The following is a 20,088-nucleotide window of genomic DNA, read 5'->3' as shown; positions in this document are numbered from 1 at the left end:
GAGCCCTAACAGTTACCAGGGCAACAGGTCTCCAAGCCACGTAGGGGTAATCTGTTTAGGGCAACCAAAAAAGTAAAGGGATTAAAAAAGTTTTCTAGGGAAAAAACACTTCCACATTCTAAAATGTATTGTCAAAAGTATTATAATAAATATATATATATATTGTGATACATAACAGGTGCATAATTTCCTTTGGGGAAAATGTTTGGACTTTGGAGGAGTGTGTCCAAACACAAACTGTCTAAGCCTTTATAAAAAAAACTACACTAAGATAAACATATAGACCAATGAAAATGTGTTTAAAACCTTACCTCAAGTCACAGGTGATTAATTGCATCTTCATTCATATAGTGTCGCCATTCTCTGGAACATATTTTGATATGGCCTATGAAAATGCATCAGCAACAACTCGCCAGGTAGTTAGAAAGATGCGTTCTAATTAGTCCAGAATTCCTTATATGCTGGATCTGTTTTCTTAAATGCATTCCAAACCCATTCTGCAATTATCCAGAGCCGAAGATACAGGACTTCTTTCCTCTCCTAAAAGCTCTCTGACAATGGACCTCGCGCTCCGAATAGCCACTGCTTGGTCAATGGACCCCGCCCCCACTGCTACAACAAACAAAGGCCACTATGCAATGCTCACTGAGGCATGTAGGTGCCCCTCTTAAAAGGCCAATAACTTCGGACATTCTCTGCAGTTGAGGAAACACGTCCGCCTATCCTTCCCCCTGTGTGTGTATCCCTGCAGGAATGTCTACCTCTTTGAACTTTTATTAAAACATGATGAAATATTAAACTACAATGGACTCACCCAAATTCGGCATTTATGATATTCAGATGTCAATAAATTAAATTTCGCGCCACTTGTGCGCGCCACATGTCACGTGAAAACCTAGCGATAAATTGAAAGGGTAACACTTTTAGTCATGTCGTTTACTGATGTTCGCCTACTATCTGAAAACACGTTTGGTCACTTTGTTGTATTTTCTTTACCAATTTCAAAGTTTCTATATACAGTATAGCCTTACAGTTTGTTTGGGCGGTTTGGCACCTGTCCTACTCCAGCTGAGTTTAGCACCTTGGCTGTGTGAATGTATGGTGCATGGTGCAGACAATTGGTTTTGTTGGGTCATCTTACAAACCATGCAGCCTGTCCTCAGAGCCATACGAAACATACTTTATGTATTTCTGGGCACCTCCAAGGCCTACAGTATGATACCCACCAATGGTTTAGTTACTTTAGACAGAACTAAAAGTAGGGAGATTGGATCAGGGAGGATGGATGGGTGTAATCTGTGACCATCTAGCAATCCAAATGTTGCGTGTTTGAGTCAAATTGGGGACAACTAGCATTTTAGCTAACCCTTCCCCTAACCCTTATTCTAAACTTAACCAAATTCACCAACCTGCTATGTAAATTTACCTAAACGGTGTCTTTTTAGTTCTCCTAACCTTTTACGTAAATTATCCAAACATTTGTAGTTAGTTTCCCAAAACACCAACGTAAATTCTCATGGCTAGTCGAAGGCGAACTCTTCATTGAGACAATGCTGAAATATCAATCCATTGGTGGGTCAGTGCCACATTTTCATTTGTGCTGAAATGATAATGAAAGAAAAGTTATCTTTATTTCCTTACTTATCGTTAATGTCGTGTTTGGTGTGCTTTGGTGTGTTTATCAATGCACAAGCACCTTGTTTCCCACTACTATCGCTCCTTCTTCGATCTGTGGAACAGCTTGTTGCATTGTGGCCATATATAGACATATCTATAGCAGGGTTTTGGAATCTTTAACCCTGGCAATTTTACAGATAAACTCATGAATACACTAGCAATGGCCAGCAGTCATGACTTGAATGGGAACTGCCATCTATGGATTATAATGTCATTGGTTGGTTACAGTTGTCAGTTTTCTTTTTGCAAAAAAATATAACTGCGCGAAAAAACGTACAGTTTGGAAAGCAAATGCTGTCATTACTAAATGTGTAATGTGATAGGTATTTAACGTTTCCATTTTTTTTTTACACACACACATTCTTTAAAATTGGTCCTCAACTAGTAACTCAGACACTTATTTAGGACACATTGAGTTAGCCCTGAGTTAGCCTGCCCCAAGCAGGTTAGTTCTGAAGGATTCGTTGCCATAGAAATTTACCTAGCTAAAAGGTGAGTGACTTGCATGGTACCGGTTAACCCGAGTTGAACTCAGAGTTGACCAAAGTTACAGTACCTGCTAACTCCTCAAACCTGATTCATAGTAAAGGGCTCTGGTCTCAGAGAAAGATATACAATACTATCTATACATCATCCAAGACGTATGATAAATCACATTATCCAATTTGTATGCTATTTTATAACCTGGTAAGAGGTATCCCACTGGGCACACCACCTTATCAAAACATCGATAATTGGATAGTATTTGGTTGAGATGTTGATCAATGAGACTACAACCTATATTCACCCACTCATAAAGACAGCAGAATTTTTGCAGAATGTTCAATATGTTATCAATATGCTTCCCTGAGGAAGGCACAGTGATGCTGAAACGTTGGTAAATACCCATGTAATTGCTGGGAGTTTATACATGGAGTGTGCAACTTTCTTTATTTTGATAGTTTATAGTTTATTCGCGTTAGTCAGCAGCTCCACACTAACTATTATTCTGGGTATGCGCCAGCTCATGTTTTTGAATCAATATGCTTCCAACCATCTAAAAGCACAACCTAATTCCAATGGAAAAACAATGTCTGATAAGTTGTCACCCGAATGTCTATAACTTCACTTTCAACCATTTAAAAGTAGAGCAAAGTTCAAATTGGAAAACAATGTCAGATATTATGTTTATTTATACAACAGTTGAATGGGTTATCACTGTGCTTAATACAAGAGCAGAACCAAATGACCTGGATTGCAGTTGAGATTACATTAAAAGTACATGGTGTAAGTGATCAAGGCCGTTCAAGATTCTGCACAGATTATTACAGCAATTGTGAAGACCTGCGAAGACCTATGCATGTTATCTTGAACATACTGTACACATTTTATATGATTACATAAGAAGTATAGTTACAATAACCTCAAAATGTGGCCATGGATGTGTTACTCATTTTACGGTTGAATGTTACATCAGTTTGCAAGATAGCCTTAACTTTAGGCTATTTACTGTATTACAAAAGTAATATTGAATTTTTTAGGGTTTAAAATGCAACCAAATATCAACATTTATATGTACAGTGCATTCGGAAAGAATTCAGACTCCTTGACTTTTTCCACATTTTGTTACATTACAGTCTTATTCTAAAATGGATTTTAAAAATCCCTTCAATCTACACTCAATACCCCATCATGATAAAGCAAAAACAGGTTTCTAGAATTTTTGTAAATGTATTACTAATAAAAAACGGAACTATTAAATTTACATAAGTATTTAGACCCTTTACTCTGTACTTTGTTAAAGCACCTTTGGCAGCGATTACAGCCTTGAGTCTTCTTGGGTTTGACGCTACAAGGTTGGCACACCTGTATCTGGGGAGTTTCTCCCATTCTTCTCTGCAGATCCTCTCAAGCTCTGTCAGGTTGGATGGGGAGTGTTGCTGCACAGCTATTTTCAAGTCTCTCCAGATATGTTCGATTGGGTTCAAGTCCGGGCTCTGGCTGGGCCATTCAGAGACTTGTCCCGAAGCCACTCTAGCATTGTCTTGGCTGTGTGCTCAGGGTCGTTGTCCTGTTGGAACCTTTGCCTTAGTCTGAGGTCCTGAGCGCTCTGGAGCAGGTTTTCATCAAGGATCTCTCTGTACTTTGCTCTGTTCATCTTTCCCTCGATCCTGACTAGTCTCCCAGTCCCTGCTGCTGAAAAACATCCCAACAGCCTGATGCTGACACCAGCATGCTTCACCGTAGAGACGGTGCCAGGTTCCCTCCAGACGTAACGCTTGGCATTCAAGTCAAAGAGGCCCTGAGCGCTCAGGGTTTCATCAGACCAGAGACCAGACCATGTTTCTCATGGTCTGAGAGTCTTTTAAGTGCCTTTTGTCAAACTCCAAGTGAGCTGTCATGTGCCTTTTACTGAGGAGTGGCTTCCATCTGGCCTCTCTACCATAAAGGCCTGAAACATATTTTAAAATACATTTTAATACATTTTAGTTCCATCTGAGTCATCCCATTTGTGTACATTTATTTTTGGTTGAGTTGGAGACGTGAATCCAACATATTATTTGTTAACAAGTTAATAGGCTATTTATTGTATTTCAAAAGAGTGGCAGATTGAATTATCCAAGCAGAAGATACATCTCCATCAAATGTTGACATTTGGTTGTGTTGATGTAACAGTATAGACTTTACGTCCGTCCCCTCGCCCCGACCTGGGCAAGAACCAGGGACGCACTGCACACGTCAACAGTCACCCTCGAAGCATCGTTACCCATCGCTCCACAAAAGCCACAGCCCTTGCAGAGCAAGGGGAACCACTACTTCAAGGTCTCAGACCGAGTGACATCACCGATTGAAACGCTACAAGCGCGCACCACCACTAAGTAGCTAGCCATTTCGCATCGGCTACATTGACAGCCCAACAAAATTCAATATCACTAAATGTCTTTACATCAAAGGTTGAAACCTTAGGCCTATTATATTGTCTATTTTTTTTGTAGAATTCTTATAATTATAATTTATTTCTGATAATGGATCTAAAGTTGAAGATCTGATGTTGTTTTAAAGGCACAAATTCAACATATTTTATACAAGGTTTGTCAATGTTGAAATTTGCTTAAATTTCACCCTAAAAACAATAGTTGATTACTTTTATCAAATCCAATGTATTTTCAATGTATACTGAACAAAAATATAAACATAACATGTAAAGTGTTGGTCCCATGTTTCATGAGCTGAAATAAAAGATCCCAAAAATGTTCCATTATGCACAAAAAAAGCTTATTTCTCTCAAATGTTGGGCACAAATGTATTTACATCGCTGTCAGTGAGCATTTTTCTCCTTTTAACATAATCCATCTACCTGACAGATGTGGCATATCAAGACCCTGATTAAACAGCATGATCATTACACAGGTGCAATTTGGTCTGCAGGCAATAAAAGGCCACTCTAAAACGATGCCACAGATTTCTCAAGTTTTGAGGGAATGTGCAATTGGCATGATGACTGCAACAACCTGATCAACTCTATGCAAAGAAGATTGCTGCATGAGCTAAATGGTGGTCACACCAGATACGGACTGTTTTTTTTATATACACCCCTACCTTTTGTTTAAGGTATCTGTGACCAACAGATGCATATCTGTATTCCCAGTAGTGTGAAATCCATAGACTAGGGCCTTATTTCAATTGACTGATTTCCTTATATGAACTGGAATTTAGTAAAATCTTTGAAATTGTTACAAGTTCCATTCATATTTTTGTTCAGTATAGATTCTACGTCACAATACCTTGACAAATTACCTTTAAACAACGTTGATTCAACCAGTTTTTGCCCTGTGGAATGATGGGCTACTTTTGAATTGTGTAGCACAATTCGACCTATTATTCGTATGAATAACGTAGCATAATATATCATACTAAATGGAGAAGATTAATTTAGTCAAAGATTTATGCACAGAATAATACGAATTGCCCCGAGACCAGCCAGTGCAATATTGACAAAAGTCTACACTTTTTTTTGACTCAACTGGCTACGATATCTGTCAAAACTGCTTGAACCGACTTTCTTGGGGATTTATGACCAAGAGGGCAATAAATACAGAATGGCCTACTATAAAAATAAGAAAACACACTAGCAACAACAGGTTGCAAATAGAACAGGTTGCCAGAGCCACTGTGATAGTTTGAAATAGCCCCCCGGTGCCTAGGAGAGTGTGCGCCCAAGTGGACAGTTGTTACGCGAGCAGCAGGTGTTCGACGCGAGTGATTTATACTACTCGTGGAGAAACACTGTCAAATATCTCACTCATCTGAGAGCCGACAACGAGAGAGGAAGGAGTAGCGGCTTGCAATGAAACCAGTTTGAGACTGGACATCAGTGTCGGCAGCTCACTTGGACAGTGTGGGAGTTTGGTGTCAGTGCAGGCATAACCTACTTCGCCTTTTTCCTATTGGAACGAGTGAGGTGGGGACATTTACGCAGAGCCTCATACGGAGCTTCAACAGAGGTGTGATTGGGTGAGGATATGAATGGTGCTTTGCCTGGTTCATTCTTAAATTAATCATGTGCTACACAATTCAGAAATGTGGCATATTATTTACCTGCCCACTTGGCACAGAAGTCAATTCAACGTCTATTCCACGTTGGTTAAACCTAATTTCATTCAAATTACGTGGCAACAATGTTGATTTAGTCAGTGTGCCAGGAGATACTGCTATTTCATTGTGAGTTATGAACATGTATGGATTGGGTCAAGTAACTGTACAGCTTTCATTTGATTGGAACATGTTTTTTCTAACATTGCAGAATAGAACAATTCACTCTGTCCCCTAATGGAACTTGCTGCTTTAAATAGTTTCTCCATGGCCTAATATTAGAACAAACTCCCTGTCATTGTGAGTAAATCAAGAAATACAGCAGAATGGCATGTACTGTAGACTGACACTTGGGTGACATTGGCCATGTGGAATTTAAGGTTACATCAGCAGTTATACAACAACAATAGAATGATACCCATATATTAGCCATTCATTAATGTAATAGTGCCCCCTGAATTGTCCTGAAGTACAGCTATTGATTGTCATAAATAATTGTTTTAATCAATCCTATGCTTTCACGCATAATTCATATTGATAGATATAGATAGAATATACAATAGATTTGTACAATAGATAGATTATCAATAAAATAGATCATACAATTAGTCAATCAGTCTGAAGTTATTTGAATGTTTTGATAGTGACCATCAAAATACACTGGTCTAAATGCAGTTGAGACATGTGACAGTGGGAAGGAAAACTTCAGGTGGAAGGAAACCTTGAGAGGAGAGAGAGAGAGAGCTGCACTATTACAAATACAAAGATGCTATGATGTGCATTGACCTTTCCCATGCAGACACAAACAGATTGGATTCACATTAAAGTCTCATCCATCAATAAATCAAGTGAGGTTGAGGCAAACAACCAACAGCTTGCTCTGTGTTTGTGGTCTTTATGTCCAATACCAGTTGAGGTTTGATCTAATGAATTAGTGAAAACCACTGGTCTTCATGTGAGCTGTTGTTGACATGTAGAAGCACGTTGACATGTCACTCCAGGCCAAGCTGTGAGAAAAAACATCCCTAAATCGCACATGTGACCAACCCACCTCTATGGTGACGTTGTGTATGTGTGTGTTTGGTTTTACTATCCATGTGAGGACCAGAGGTCCTCATAACGATAGTAGCCTAAACAAAGAAAATTCAAACAAGTGGGGACATTTCGCTCTTCCCCACAAGGAATAAAAGCTATTTTAGATTTAGGGTTAGAATTAGGGTTAGAATTAGGTTTTAGGGTTAGGAGTTAGGATTAGGTTTAGTTTTAGGGGTTTGGGGTTAAGGTTAGGTTTTGGGTTAAGGTTAGGGTTAGAGTTAGGTTAAGGTTTATGGCTAGGTTTGAACCCCACAAGAATAGTAAAACAAATGTGTGTGTGTGTGAAGGGGAGTTAGGGTTTTGTGGTTAAACAAGGGTATGGGTGCAGTGTTGCCCTAAAAGTAGTACCGTATTGGTGTTTAATTCACAAGCGACTGTTTGTGTGTGTATGCACAGTAATTATTTGCTGTTCATGGATGGAACAAACAGGACCCTGTCAGTGTTGTTGGACTGTGCACAGAGGGAGGTCACCGGGATTTTCAAAGCAGTGCTACAAAAAAAAGAAGGGGGGCGGGGGCATACACCCCCACTCCAAAAGTGCAGCTGCATCAGAATCCATTGGCCGACATTCCAGACCTCAACCACTACACTAGTGAACACAATGCCCACTGGACAACAAAAGGAGACCAATCTAGGGCATTGAAAAACGTTGAAAACAGAAGTGAAGAGACTGGGTTTGGAGAGTGCTATACACTGCTGCTGTTAGTTGGAATACCGTTAAATAAGATTCATTTGATAATGTAAGTTGAAGATGTGTCTGATTGAAGACTGATTGGGACAGCTAGTAGCCATAGCCACTCCCTCCCTGAGTATTGGAACTGTCGTTGGGAACACCTGCTAACCCTTCCCTCCTCAGCCTTGTAGAACCAAACTATTTCAGACCAGGGGAACACATGAAGGAAAGGGGCTGGGTGGAGTGAGAGAGAGTCTGGTATATTTAGCATGCTCTATTTCTGCCCCTGCTGCTCTCGTAACCCCCCCCCCCCCCCCCCCCCCCCTTCATACCCCCCTCCCTGGCGCAGTGCACAGGTCTCCCAAACTGTAATAAAGGTCAGACTTTAGTGTTGGTTCAGAGAGAGAGAGAGAAGACCACACACAAACGCACTGCACACATGGTTCAATCTAGCCCATGCCATGTCGCTTTCAAAGGCACACTTCCAATGGCACCAATGATTTAGGAATGCCTTGTACTGCCAAAGGTTTTACTATGTAATGCACATAAGCTCTGTGAAGGTCTTACCGGAATGTAGGCCTACACCTTTCCTTAAACTTAGATCTTTCCACACATAAATCAGATACAATAATGCCATCCTTTTGGTTACTAAATTGGACTTGACGAAGATAAGCTTTTTTGTTTTACCCACTTTCTTTGGCCCTTGTTTGTTCTTCTCCACTGGCAAACAGAAAAGGGAGAAGAGTCCAAATTGCAAAATGCCCAATTGACCAAGTGACCAACATTGTTGTAGCCTAGCTTTGACGGGTAAATGCTTGCTTTATACCAAGAACTGAAATAGAACATAAAATGGGGTTTTGATGCTTAGTGCTGTGGCACACATGGTAAGCCATAGTTTTTCTTTGTTTTACTATATTTTGTCTCAAGCCTAGCTTCACAACACTAACAGATCATTGTTTGCTATGCCAATGGTTACCACAGATGTTAGGTTACTTGGGCAGTTTATCTACTGTATGGAAACCTAAGCTCTGTAATGTAAATACTGCTGTTTATAGGACTATTATTATGGCTATCATTATGGCAGCTTCAAACATGATATGACCTGACCAGTGGTCAGGTGAATAAGACTGCCCTCACAAACTAAGACTGTTGATAAAATTATTGGTCCTATTCCTAAATGTGACCAAATGGTGGCCACTGGCGTTGCTTTTCTTTGATTCTTGAATGTTTGTTTGTCAACAGTTTTCTCTCCATTGCCATCATCTTGTCCAGGTCCAAGCACAACGGTGTTGACTTCAGTCTGAGTGCTGTTGATGGGTTCCAAGAGTGTGGGAGATCGTTTTGCACAAACACACAGTCTTAAAAAGTAGTTAGCATCTATTCAAAAAGGTATGAACTACATCTACTTTATTACTTACAATTATATCTTTCTGTATTGTTTTTCACATGTTACTCTGACTGTAAATATTGTGTTTTGCTTTCAAACTAGGTATGATAAATACATAGATCTTGTGATCCGCTTGTTATATGATAAAATATTACAACATGCATTTGATAATGTATTCAATACAAATTGCACTCTATCTTGACAAATGGTCTACTGGAGTCGAGCCTGTGGTAGTGGTGTGGGGTTTCCCCCTACAGGCCACAGTGTGTAATGCCTCTCTCTATCTGTGTCCTGCCTGCAGCTGTAGCCCCTGTACTGAGCCTGAGCCTGGTCTGCAGCCCTCGGCCTGAGGCTGGAAGGGGATGGGGACACTGGCCCTCTGCAGCCACTACTCACAGCTGTCATGGAAACGCAGCATCATAGTGGCATTGCTACTGTTTCACCTGTGCTGCCTGCAAGGTACTTTCAATGATCCACAGCTTTTGTCTTCAAGCTTCCCAATAATGTCAAGCAACTGTGATATTTCTGTTACATGCTCAATGGAAAGACAGATTTTTGCTCCTACTATTGTCAATTTGTGGTATATGATCTGGAGCTTCCACCTCTCTCCCTCCTCCCTCAGTATGGGCATCCTGTCGCATCCTGAGGTGCAACTCTGACTTTGTAGCTGTCACCCTGGACCTTGGGGGCAGCGGAGGGGGCGGAGGAGGCAGCAGAGAGGGGGGAAATGCGGGTTACTGCAGCGCCCTCCGCTCCTACGCCATGTGTACCCGCCGCATGGCCCGTGCCTGCCGGGGAGATCTGGCCTACCATTCGGCTGTGCAGGGCATCGAGGACCTCCTCATCCAGCACAGCTGCCCCAGGACAGGCCCCACCGCTCAGCCCCGGCCCCTGCCACAGGCCCCCATCTCTGGGGACGCCTGCATCTACGAGAAGGGCTACCTCCAGCGTGAGGGCCGGACCCCTGACTATCTCCACTGTGGGGTGTTCGGGGATCCCCATGTTCGCACCTTCCGTGATGAGTTCCAGACGTGCGCTGTACAAGGGGCCTGGCCACTGATAGATAATGAGTATCTATACGTTCAGGCAACTAGCGCCCCCATGAGAGGAGGGGCATATGCCACGGCTCTCACCACGGTAGGCCTCATTTCTAAAATTATATACAGTAAATTATAATGTATAAAATATATCTCTTTTTAATTATACAACTTAATTAAAGGCCCAGTGCAGTCAAAAATGCGATTTTCCACCCTGAGGTTTGAATAATACTGTAAAATTGTGGAAATTATTATAATGCCCCTTTAGTGTAAGAGCTGTTTGAAAAGGCCACCTGAAATATCTGCCTGTTTCAGTGGGATGGAGTATTGGCCTACCTGGTGACATCACCAGGCAGTAAATTTGTTAATACAGCAATAAGAAAGAGAGTTCCAAACCTCTCTGTTAATAACAGCTAGTTTTCAGTTTTTCCCTCCCCACTCTTGCTTGAGAAATAGTTTTTTTTGCCAAGAAACTATCATTTTTGGGGGGACTATTTTTATTGAATATAATCACAGTAAGTTATTATTATTACCCATAAATGATTTATTATTGAGATAAAAAATAACTGCATTGGACCTTTAAAATATAACTATGTACAATCCATGACAGGTCTTACAGTCGTAGCCGAAAGTTTTGAGAATGACACAAATATAAATTTTCACAAGGTCTGCTGCCTCAGTTTGTATGATGGCAATTTGCATATACTCCAGAATGTTATGAAGAGTGATCAGATGAATTACAATTAATTGCAAAGTCCCTCTTTGCCATGCAAATGAACTGAATCCCCCCAAAACATTTCCACTGCATTTCAGCCCTGCCACAAAAGGACCAGCTGACATCATGTTAGTGATTCTCTCGTTAACACAGGTGTGAGTGTTGACGAGGACAAGGCTGGAGATCACTCTGTCATGCTGATTGAGTTCGAATAACAGACTGGAAGCTTCAAAAGAAGGGTGGTGCTTGGAATCATTGTTCTTCCTCTGTCAATCATGGTTACCCGCAAGGAAACACATGCCATCATAATTTCTTTGCACAAAAAGGGCTTCACAGGTAAGGATATTGCTGCCAGTAAGATTGCACCTAAATCAACCATTTATTGGATCATCAAGAACTTCAAGGAGGGCGGTTCAATTGTTGTGAAGAAGGCTTCAGGGCGCCCAAGAAAGTCCAACAAGCGTCAGGACCGTCTCCTAAAGTTTATTCAGCTGCGGGATCAGAGACCACCAGTACAGAGCTTGCTCAGGAATGGCAGCAGGCAGCTGTGAGTGCATCTGCACGCACAGTGAGGCGAAGACTTTTGGAGGATGGTCTGGTGTCAAAAAGGGCAGCAAAAAAGCCAATTCTCTCCAGGAAAAGCATCAGGGACAGACTGATATACTGCAAAAGGTACAGGGATTGGACTGCTGAGGACTGGGGTAAAGTCCTTTTCTCTGATGAATCCCCTTTCCGATTGTTTGGGGCATCCAGAAAAAAGCTTGTCCGGAGAAGACAGGGTGAGCGCTACCATCAGTCTTGTGTCATGCCAACAATAAAGCATCCTGAGACCATTCATGTGTGGGGTTGCTTCTCAGACAAGGGAGTGGGCTCACTCACAATTGTCATGAACACAGCCATGAATAAAGAATGGTACCAACACATCCTCCGAGAGCAACTTCTCCCAACCATCCAGGAACAGTTTGGTGACAAAAGGAACAGTTTGGTGACAAACAATGCCTTTCCCAGCATGATGGAGCACCTTGCTATAAGGCAAAAGTGATAGCTAAGTGGCTCGGGGAACAAAACATCGATATTTTGGGTCCATGGCCAGGAAACTCCCCAGACCTTAATCCCATTGAGAACTTGTAGTCAATCCTCAAGAGGCGCGTGGACAAACAAAAACCCACAAATTCTGACAAACTCAAAGCATTGATTATGCAAGAATGGGCTGCCATCAGTCAGGATGTGGCCCAGAATGTAAATTGACAACATGCCAGGTCGGATTGTAGAGGTCTTGAAAAAGAAGGGTCAAAACTGAAAATATTGACTCTTTGCATCAACTTCATGTAATTGTCAATAAAAGCCTTTGACACACCATAGTAACATCTGACCAAAATATCTAAAGACACTGAAGCAGCAAACTTTGTGGAAATTAATATTTGTGTCATTCTCAAAACTTTTGGCAAAGACTGTACATAAATAAAGTTGCATATGTACGTCTAGCTCATTGGAAGGGTGTGTGTAACAACAGGGGTGTCTCTCCACCAGATTACCATCATCTTTAAAAACTGGCGCCAGTGTATCGAGCAGCAGATCTACCAGGCGGAGCTGGACAATGTTCCCGCAGCCTTCGTGGACGGCTCAGTGACCAGCGGGGAGAGGCAGGGCCAGTACAGCCTGAGCGTCCACTCTGATCTGCCTGGGCACCAGGCTGAGATCCGTGCCGCCCACATCGGCACCACCTTGGTGGTGCGTCAGAGTGGGCGGTCCCTGGGACTGTCAGTACGCTCGCCACGCGCCATTGCTGAAGCATTCACCCCCGAGCAGGACCTGCAGCTGTGTGTGTATGGCTGCCCACCTTCACAGCGCCTAGAGACGCTACCCAGCCCCTCTTCTTCCTCTTCCCTCTCTTCCTCCTCTTCCTCCAGCCAGCTCTCTGCTGCAGCCCATGCCCACTGTGCAGCCCTCCTCCCTGCCAGGGACATCTACTACCAGGCCTGCCTGTTTGACCTGCTGGCCACAGGGGACCTCAACTCCAGCACGGCGGCCGTAGTGGCCCTGGAAGACGCCCGGGGAATGATCTCAGACCCCAATAAGGTGCATCTGCTACTGGTGGGCAAGGCCGATAGGAGTAGCCCATGTTTGCCTCTGATCCTGGGTGTGGCTGTCCTATCAGAGCGTCTGGTGGCTCTGTGGACGGGGAAGTGTTTATGAACTAGTGACTGGTAGGAGCTGTGGGCATAGCATTAGCCACACTGACTCTGACCGAGCAGATGCTCTTTCTTCATACTTGATGGCCTTGTTTCATAAACAACAGGCATCACCTTTGACTGGCTGGAACATGGCATTGTGACTGGTTACAGAGGTCAATGTTTCCCTGATTCATTTTCTACCAGCAGGAGAAGCCAATGTTGACAGGAATAAATACAGGTGTTTGATCTCAGTGAGGATAGAAGTGAACTTTTGAAGCCTGACACTAGTTGTGTTGATTCTAATCCCTTAACTACGCTGAGACAAATGTATTAAAACAATATGTATTATCCATCTCAGCACAGAGGATGGCCTGTTGCATAATTCCACAAATCCAGACAGTAAATGGCATCTTCAACAAATGTTTTGTATCACTTTCTGTTATTTTCCATTTATTTTATCATGGAGGGGAATTTAGTGGTTTGTTTATAGTAAATATAACACTACAGTGGTATCATCCTCTGTAAAGAAACTAATTTATCACTAATTTATTACGTCATCTTTGTGTGTCTACATTTGGTTTGCAGTGAGTTGTAATAACGTCTCGATTCATTTCATAAGGGACTGTTTTTGAATGTACGTTTGGTTTATATGTCAGTATTTGTAAGACAATGTTTACAATGTATTGTTCATCCTGTTCATATTTTTACCTACTGTAGTTGCCAAAGTAAAAAATATATCTTCCCAAAGTTACTCATACCATCTTTCTAAAGCAATAGAGATCGTGCAAGGAGTAAATGACAATACTATATTGATTTCCAAAGGATGGAAAATATCTCAAATTGCCTTCCATGTAATAATGTGATGTCTGACAGGGATAAAACATATTTATACCTACAGATTCTAATATATTTCCCTTTGTGAGTTTTATTAAATTGTATAGTTTTTTTCCAAGACCCGAAAATGGTCTGTATAATTTCTTGAGTGTGTATTTTTGATGAGCAACCCTAACTGGGGTTTTGTGTACTTTGAAATGTCCAGTAACAACTGCAGTATTCCTCTGGAGGGGCTACTGAGGTAACATTTGGGCGAGTTGAGTTCTCCTTCGCTGTGACTGGCAGCTCTCTTCTGCCCTCTGATGTCAGATGTCTTCTCTGGTGTACTGTCCAGCATTCCTGTTGTTGCTTCTGTGATAGCTGGAATGAGCCCATTCTAGACCCACCTTAGCTTCTCCGATGGAATAGGTCAATGTAGAAAGTGACAGTTGGGGTGGGAGGGGCAGTGGGGGTTGATCAAAAGGGGGGGAAATTGTATTGTTTTTTTATTGATTGTATTGGTTATGATGTGATTCAATAAAAACAATTGTTCACAATAAAAATACAGTGAAAAGAGACAGTGAGGAACCACACCTTAACACAGTAAACAATATTAGAAAATGTAGACTTGGCAATTAAGGACACTTTATTTCAATAATCTTTCAGTGTTCTTCAGTACAAAAACAAAACACAAATCAAATTTGTGACAAAAATCCTTCATATTTACATACTGTGAATTACTAGAAGTGAAGTAAATTGAAATGAAGTTTGAACCTTACTCCCTAATGGCTCTATTCAATCAGATCCACTTCAGCCGACATCTGCATAGTGCTTGTTTTGGCGGTGTCGGAGGTGTAACTGCGCTAGAGCTGCCAAATCCACAATTGGCTCCTGGTATTATACCTAAAGAGGACATTACCATTGGCTGCACAGCGTCGCATTAAGAGAAATCCCATGTAGCCTTGTTTACAAATTTAAACATGAGAATGTGAGATGTAATCTTCACCTCGATTAGGCTGATAGAAAGCCTCATTATTTAGTTAAATTTGTGGGACGGTGGGGCTTCATGGCAGTTATCAAGAGCAGCTGCTCACCAATCTGACTGCTCCAATGCAGTTACACCTACGACACTGCCAAAACATCAGCTATTTTTCTACCCAAGCCTCTTTTGGGGGGGGGGGGGGGGGGACGGGACGGTGAGAGTCCAAGAATACGTAAAGCATTCCTCCAGAGAGCTAGAACACACTAGCCCTTCCTAATGTTATGTATTATTACTGGGCAGCGAATATACAAAATATTGTTTACTGGCTTCGCACCCCAGAAACTGACTGGTGTCAAACAGAAGTCATCTCCTATTTCTCTTCCTCTTTGTCAGCTTTAGTAACCTCCAATCTTACTCTTTCAGCTTTGCGCTATACATCCTATCCAATTGTTGTCAATACTCTTAAAATTTGGCCTTAATTCCGTCAAATTCTGTGATTTCTCTATTCAAGATCCTATATGTAATAATCACCTCTTCCATCCAGTCAATCTAAATTCAGCTTGAAGTTTGTGGCAGAGGAATGGCCTTACTAAGTTTAGTGACCTTTATATAGATGGCACCTTTGCCAATTTTGATGACTTCGCTATCAAATGTAATTATCCCATTCAAGTGTATTTAGGTATTTCCATGTATTTATTTGTTTGATAATCATGTCCCTTGATAACCCGTCATCTGAGAGGGAAAAGGGACTTGATTGAGAGACCTCGGACAAAGTCTAGAATAGCGCCTTACTTGGGGTAAATGGAAGCTCCTCTTGTGCCCGGCTCGGCCTTATACAGTTTAAGGTATCCATTTCAGTAAGGCCAGACTCTCCAAATTCTACCCAAATATTGATGGTACATGTCACAGGTGTAAAAGCTCCTTGGCGCATTGGACTCACATATTCTGGTCTTGTCCCAGTCTGGCAGACTACTGGTCCACTATATTTAAAACCCTTTCTGAAGCATTGGATATAGAGTTGCAGCCTAGTGCAGAAATTGCAATTTTTGGAGTACCAAACAACAATCCTTCCCTGACCAATAGACAGCTAGATGCTATTGCCTTTGCCTCCCTGTTGGCACGCAGAAGGATTCTATTGGATTGGATTCTATTGGATCTATCAATCCTCCCTCACCCTCTCTTTGGCCCAACTCATTTTCCTACAATTAGACGAAATTAAGTAGACCATTCAAGGCTCAACCAACTCATTTTATTTCAGCTGGGACCTGATGATATCCAGTTAGTGTTCTTGGCCCCACCTCCAGCCCTTGAGGTTACTGCTATATTGGCCTAGAAGATCACCTAATCACCTGACATTGTTAGGCTATTACATTTTTGCTTTGTACTGAAGTAATATTATGTTGTATACTTTAGTGTTGTGTTTTCAGATATGTAACTCAATGACTTTCCCTTTCTTTTTAAATGTGTTTAGAATCATTCTGGGGTTGTCGGCTAGTTATGGGGTGTTGGCTAGTGCCGATTAACAATGGGTCTGATTGAATCTAGGCCTAAACCTCTCACATTGGATAATGCTAATGTTAATGCAATTCCTTTTGTATTTAGCCCAGTCCCACGTTATTTTTGTAAACAGTTGGACCCGTTATAAACACTGCACTGTTTTAACACTTACAGTGCCTTCGGAAAGTATTCAGACCCCTTGATTATTTCCACATTTTGTTATGTTAGAGCCTTATTCTTAAATTGATTAAATTGTTTTTTTCTCCTCATCAATCTACACACAATACTCCATAATGACAAAGCAAAAACAGATTTTTAGTCATTTTTGCTCATTTATTTTGAAAGAAAAATGGAAATATCACATGTACATAAGTATTCAGACTCTTTACTCAGTACTTTGCTGAAGCACCTTTGGCAGATTCAAGGGAAAGAACAGAGCAAAGTACAGAGAGATCCTTGATGAAAACCTGCCTCAGAGCGCTTAGGACCTCAGACTGAGTTAAGGGTCTGAATACGTATGTAAATGTAATAGTTTTTTTTTTTTTTTAAGAAATGTACAAACATTTCTAAAAACCTGTTTTTGCTTTGTCATTATGGGGTATTGTGTGTGGATTGATGAGGGAAAATAATGATTTAATGAATTTTAGGATAAGGCTGTAATATTACAAAATGTGGAAAAAGTTAAGGGTTCTTCTACTTTCCGAAGACACATACACTAATATACCAACAAAAACACTCACATACACAATAGTATACTAACTAAACAATATACACAAACAATTTGAACATCAAGTTCTAATAAAATAATACCAGTGTAAACAAGCTTCAGTATCACACAGAATATCCCAATATTGCACATACACCATCCATAGATATATACTGTACAGCCCCCTGTGTTTGCGTGTGTGTGTGTGCATGCGTGTGTTTGCATGTGCATTCGTGTGTGTGCATGTGTGTGATTGATCAATGATGGAATGTATTTAACAGTGAAAGCAGGCGGACACCAAGTCACTGACATCAGATGGTAACTCCATTTGGAGTTAGCCAGACTGGTTAACTCCAACTGAATTATCCAACCATACAGATCCCCAAGTAGCCTAACCCACAGAGGCAAGCGGTGCATAGAAACATATTCAACTACAAGCAGGGTTAGAACCAGAGTCCATTCTACTTGTTCAAAATTGTCTTGAGGCCTCATATACATCCAAGTCATTGTGTTGGCTTAAATAGTGTTAATGTGTGTAGTTCCGTCTGTGTGCATGGTTCCCAGTCTCTCTGGTGCCGTTTGAATCCCAGTCTTAATGGTACTTCAGCCTTTGGTTTGTGAGTTTGCAGTCTGCCTGCAGATCTCATTTAATTTCACTCAAGAGGTGGAACTCATCCCAAACAGCCTCCTCGAATCAGGAACTGGTCTTCATGGTGCCAGTGAGTGTTCTTAGGCGTCTGCTAATTGGTCAGAAGTCAGCTGCTCACGGTCTGACACGTCATCCGCTGGCGGCCGAGCCCGGTCAAAGAAACCACACTGAGGAATAGAGGGTTAAGTTATACTAAAGTCCTTGTGTGTGTGTGTGTGTGTGTGTGTGTGTGTGTGTGTGTGTGTGTGTGTGTGTGTACCTTCCACATGGCCAGTGTTAGCATGGCCAGGACCAGCAGTCCCAGTAGGATGGCTAGGATGATGACCCACAGAGGAATAGCAAACGCCACATCAGGAGTTCCCCAAAGCACCAGTGTACCCATCTATAACACACACACACACACACACACACACACACACACACACACACACACACACACACACACACACACACACACACACACACACACACACACACACACACACACACACACACACACACACACACACACACACACACACACACACACACTTAGTTGCAGGCTGGATGGGGTTCAGGGTAAGGGTTATTGTAGGTACTAGTTAGGGTGGATGTCACATCTTTAGGGTGGATGTCACCAATTTGCTTACCGCCCCAATAGGTCCACAGACGACGCAATCGCAATCACACTGCCCTAACCCATCTGGACAAGAGGAATACCTATGTAAGAATGCTGTTCATCGACTACAGCTCAGCATTTCAACACCATAGTACCCTCCAAACTCGTCATTAAGCTCGAGACCCTGGGTCTCAATCCCGCCCTGTGCAACTGGGTCCTGGGCTTCCTGACGGGCCGCCCCCAGGTGGTGAGAGAAGGAAACATCTCCACCCCGCTGATCCTCAACACTGGGGCCCCACAAGGGTGTGTTCTCAGCCCTCTCCTGTACTCCCTGTTCACCCATGACTGCGTGGCCATGCACGCCTCCAACTCAATCATCAAGTTTGCAGACGACACTACAGTGGTAGGCTTGATTACCAACAATGACGAGATGACTTATAGGGAGGAGTTGAGGGCCCTTGGAGTGTGGTGTAAGGAAAATAACCTCACACTCAATGTCAACAAAACAAAGGAGATGATCGTGGACTTCAGGAAACAGCAGAGGGAGCATCCCCCTATCAAAATCGACCGGGACAGTAGTGGAGAAGGTGGAAAGTTTTAAGTTCCTCCACATACACATCACGGACAAACTGAAACGGTCCACCCACACAGACAGCGTCGTGAAGAAGGCGCAGCAGCGCTTCTTCAACCTCAGGAGGCTGAAGAAATTTGGCTTGTCACCAAAAACACTCAAACTTTTACAGATGCACAATCGAGAGCATCCTGTCAGTCTGTATAACCGCCTGGTACGACAACTGCTCCGCTCACAACCGTAAGGCTCTCCAGAGGGTAGTGAGGTCTGCACAACGCATCACAGGGGGCAAACTACCTGCCCTCCAGGACACCTACACCACCCGATGTCACAGGAAAGCCAAAAAGATCATCAAGGACAACAACCACCCGAGCCACTGCCTGTTCACCCCGCTATCATCCAGAAGGTGAGGTCAGTACAGGTGCATCAAAGCAGGGACAGAGAGACTGAAAAACAGCTTCTATCTCAAGGCCATCAGACTGCTAAACAGCCATCACTAACATTGAGTGGCTGCTGCTAACATACTGACTCAAATCTCTAGCCACTTTAATAATTAAAAATTGGATGTAATAAATGTATCACTAGCCACTTTAAATAATGTTTACATACCCTACATTACTCATCTCATATGTATATACTGTACTCTATACCATCTACTGCATCTGCCTATGCCGTTCGGCCCTCGCACATCCACATATCTTTATGTACATATTCTTATTCATTCCTTTACACTTGTAAGGTAGTTGTAAATTTTTTAGATTAATTGTTAGATATTACTGCATGATCGGAACCAGAAGCACAAGCATTTCGCTACACTCGCATTAACATCTGCTAACCATGTGTATCTGACAAATAAAATTATTTGTTTTGGAAGAACCTTTAATGTTTTAATGTAGCAAAACCCTTGACTGGAGGCATGGCTTAGTAGGGACGTGGCTTTCA

General features: G+C 42.1%; 2 protein-coding genes across 7 annotated transcripts in view; one reads left to right on the top strand and one right to left on the bottom strand.

Annotated features, from left to right (window-relative positions):
• Positions 1 to 5,855: 5,855 nt before the first annotated feature.
• LOC139424570 (hemojuvelin-like) lies at positions 5,856 to 14,717 on the top strand. 6 transcript variants are annotated; one of them, XM_071176562.1, is made up of 5 exons: positions 5,856 to 6,161; positions 9,260 to 9,406; positions 9,706 to 9,863; positions 10,027 to 10,541; positions 12,687 to 14,706. In XM_071176562.1, exons 3-5 carry the CDS (start codon positions 9,767 to 9,769, stop codon positions 13,350 to 13,352), a joined length of 1,278 nt encoding a protein of 425 aa, XP_071032663.1. In that variant the 5' UTR covers positions 5,856 to 6,161; positions 9,260 to 9,406; positions 9,706 to 9,766; the 3' UTR covers positions 13,353 to 14,706. The 6 variants fall into 6 exon arrangements, with proteins under 6 accessions (XP_071032663.1, XP_071032654.1, XP_071032689.1 ...); XM_071176553.1 differs by having other exon boundaries at positions 5,860 to 6,171; positions 12,687 to 14,717; XM_071176588.1 differs by having other exon boundaries at positions 5,958 to 6,161; positions 9,290 to 9,406.
• Positions 14,718 to 14,766: 49 nt separating this feature from the next.
• The window catches only part of LOC139424511 (integrin alpha-8-like), a 52,811-nt gene continuing 47,489 nt past the window's right edge, over positions 14,767 to 20,088 (bottom strand). The window contains exons 29-30 of the mRNA XM_071176437.1: positions 18,237 to 18,359; positions 14,767 to 18,144 (exon numbers count right to left, since the gene is read on the bottom strand). Of these exons, the coding sequence (XP_071032538.1) occupies positions 18,058 to 18,144; positions 18,237 to 18,359 (210 nt within the window). The 3' untranslated portion in view covers positions 14,767 to 18,057. The remainder of the gene's footprint in view (positions 18,145 to 18,236; positions 18,360 to 20,088) is intronic.

This window comes from Oncorhynchus clarkii, chromosome 2 (genome assembly GCF_045791955.1).
Source record: "Oncorhynchus clarkii lewisi isolate Uvic-CL-2024 chromosome 2, UVic_Ocla_1.0, whole genome shotgun sequence".
Lineage (NCBI taxonomy): Eukaryota > Metazoa > Chordata > Actinopteri > Salmoniformes > Salmonidae > Oncorhynchus > Oncorhynchus clarkii.
Note: the sequence above shows the minus strand (reverse complement) of the source record. Positions and strands in the feature narration are given on the sequence as shown.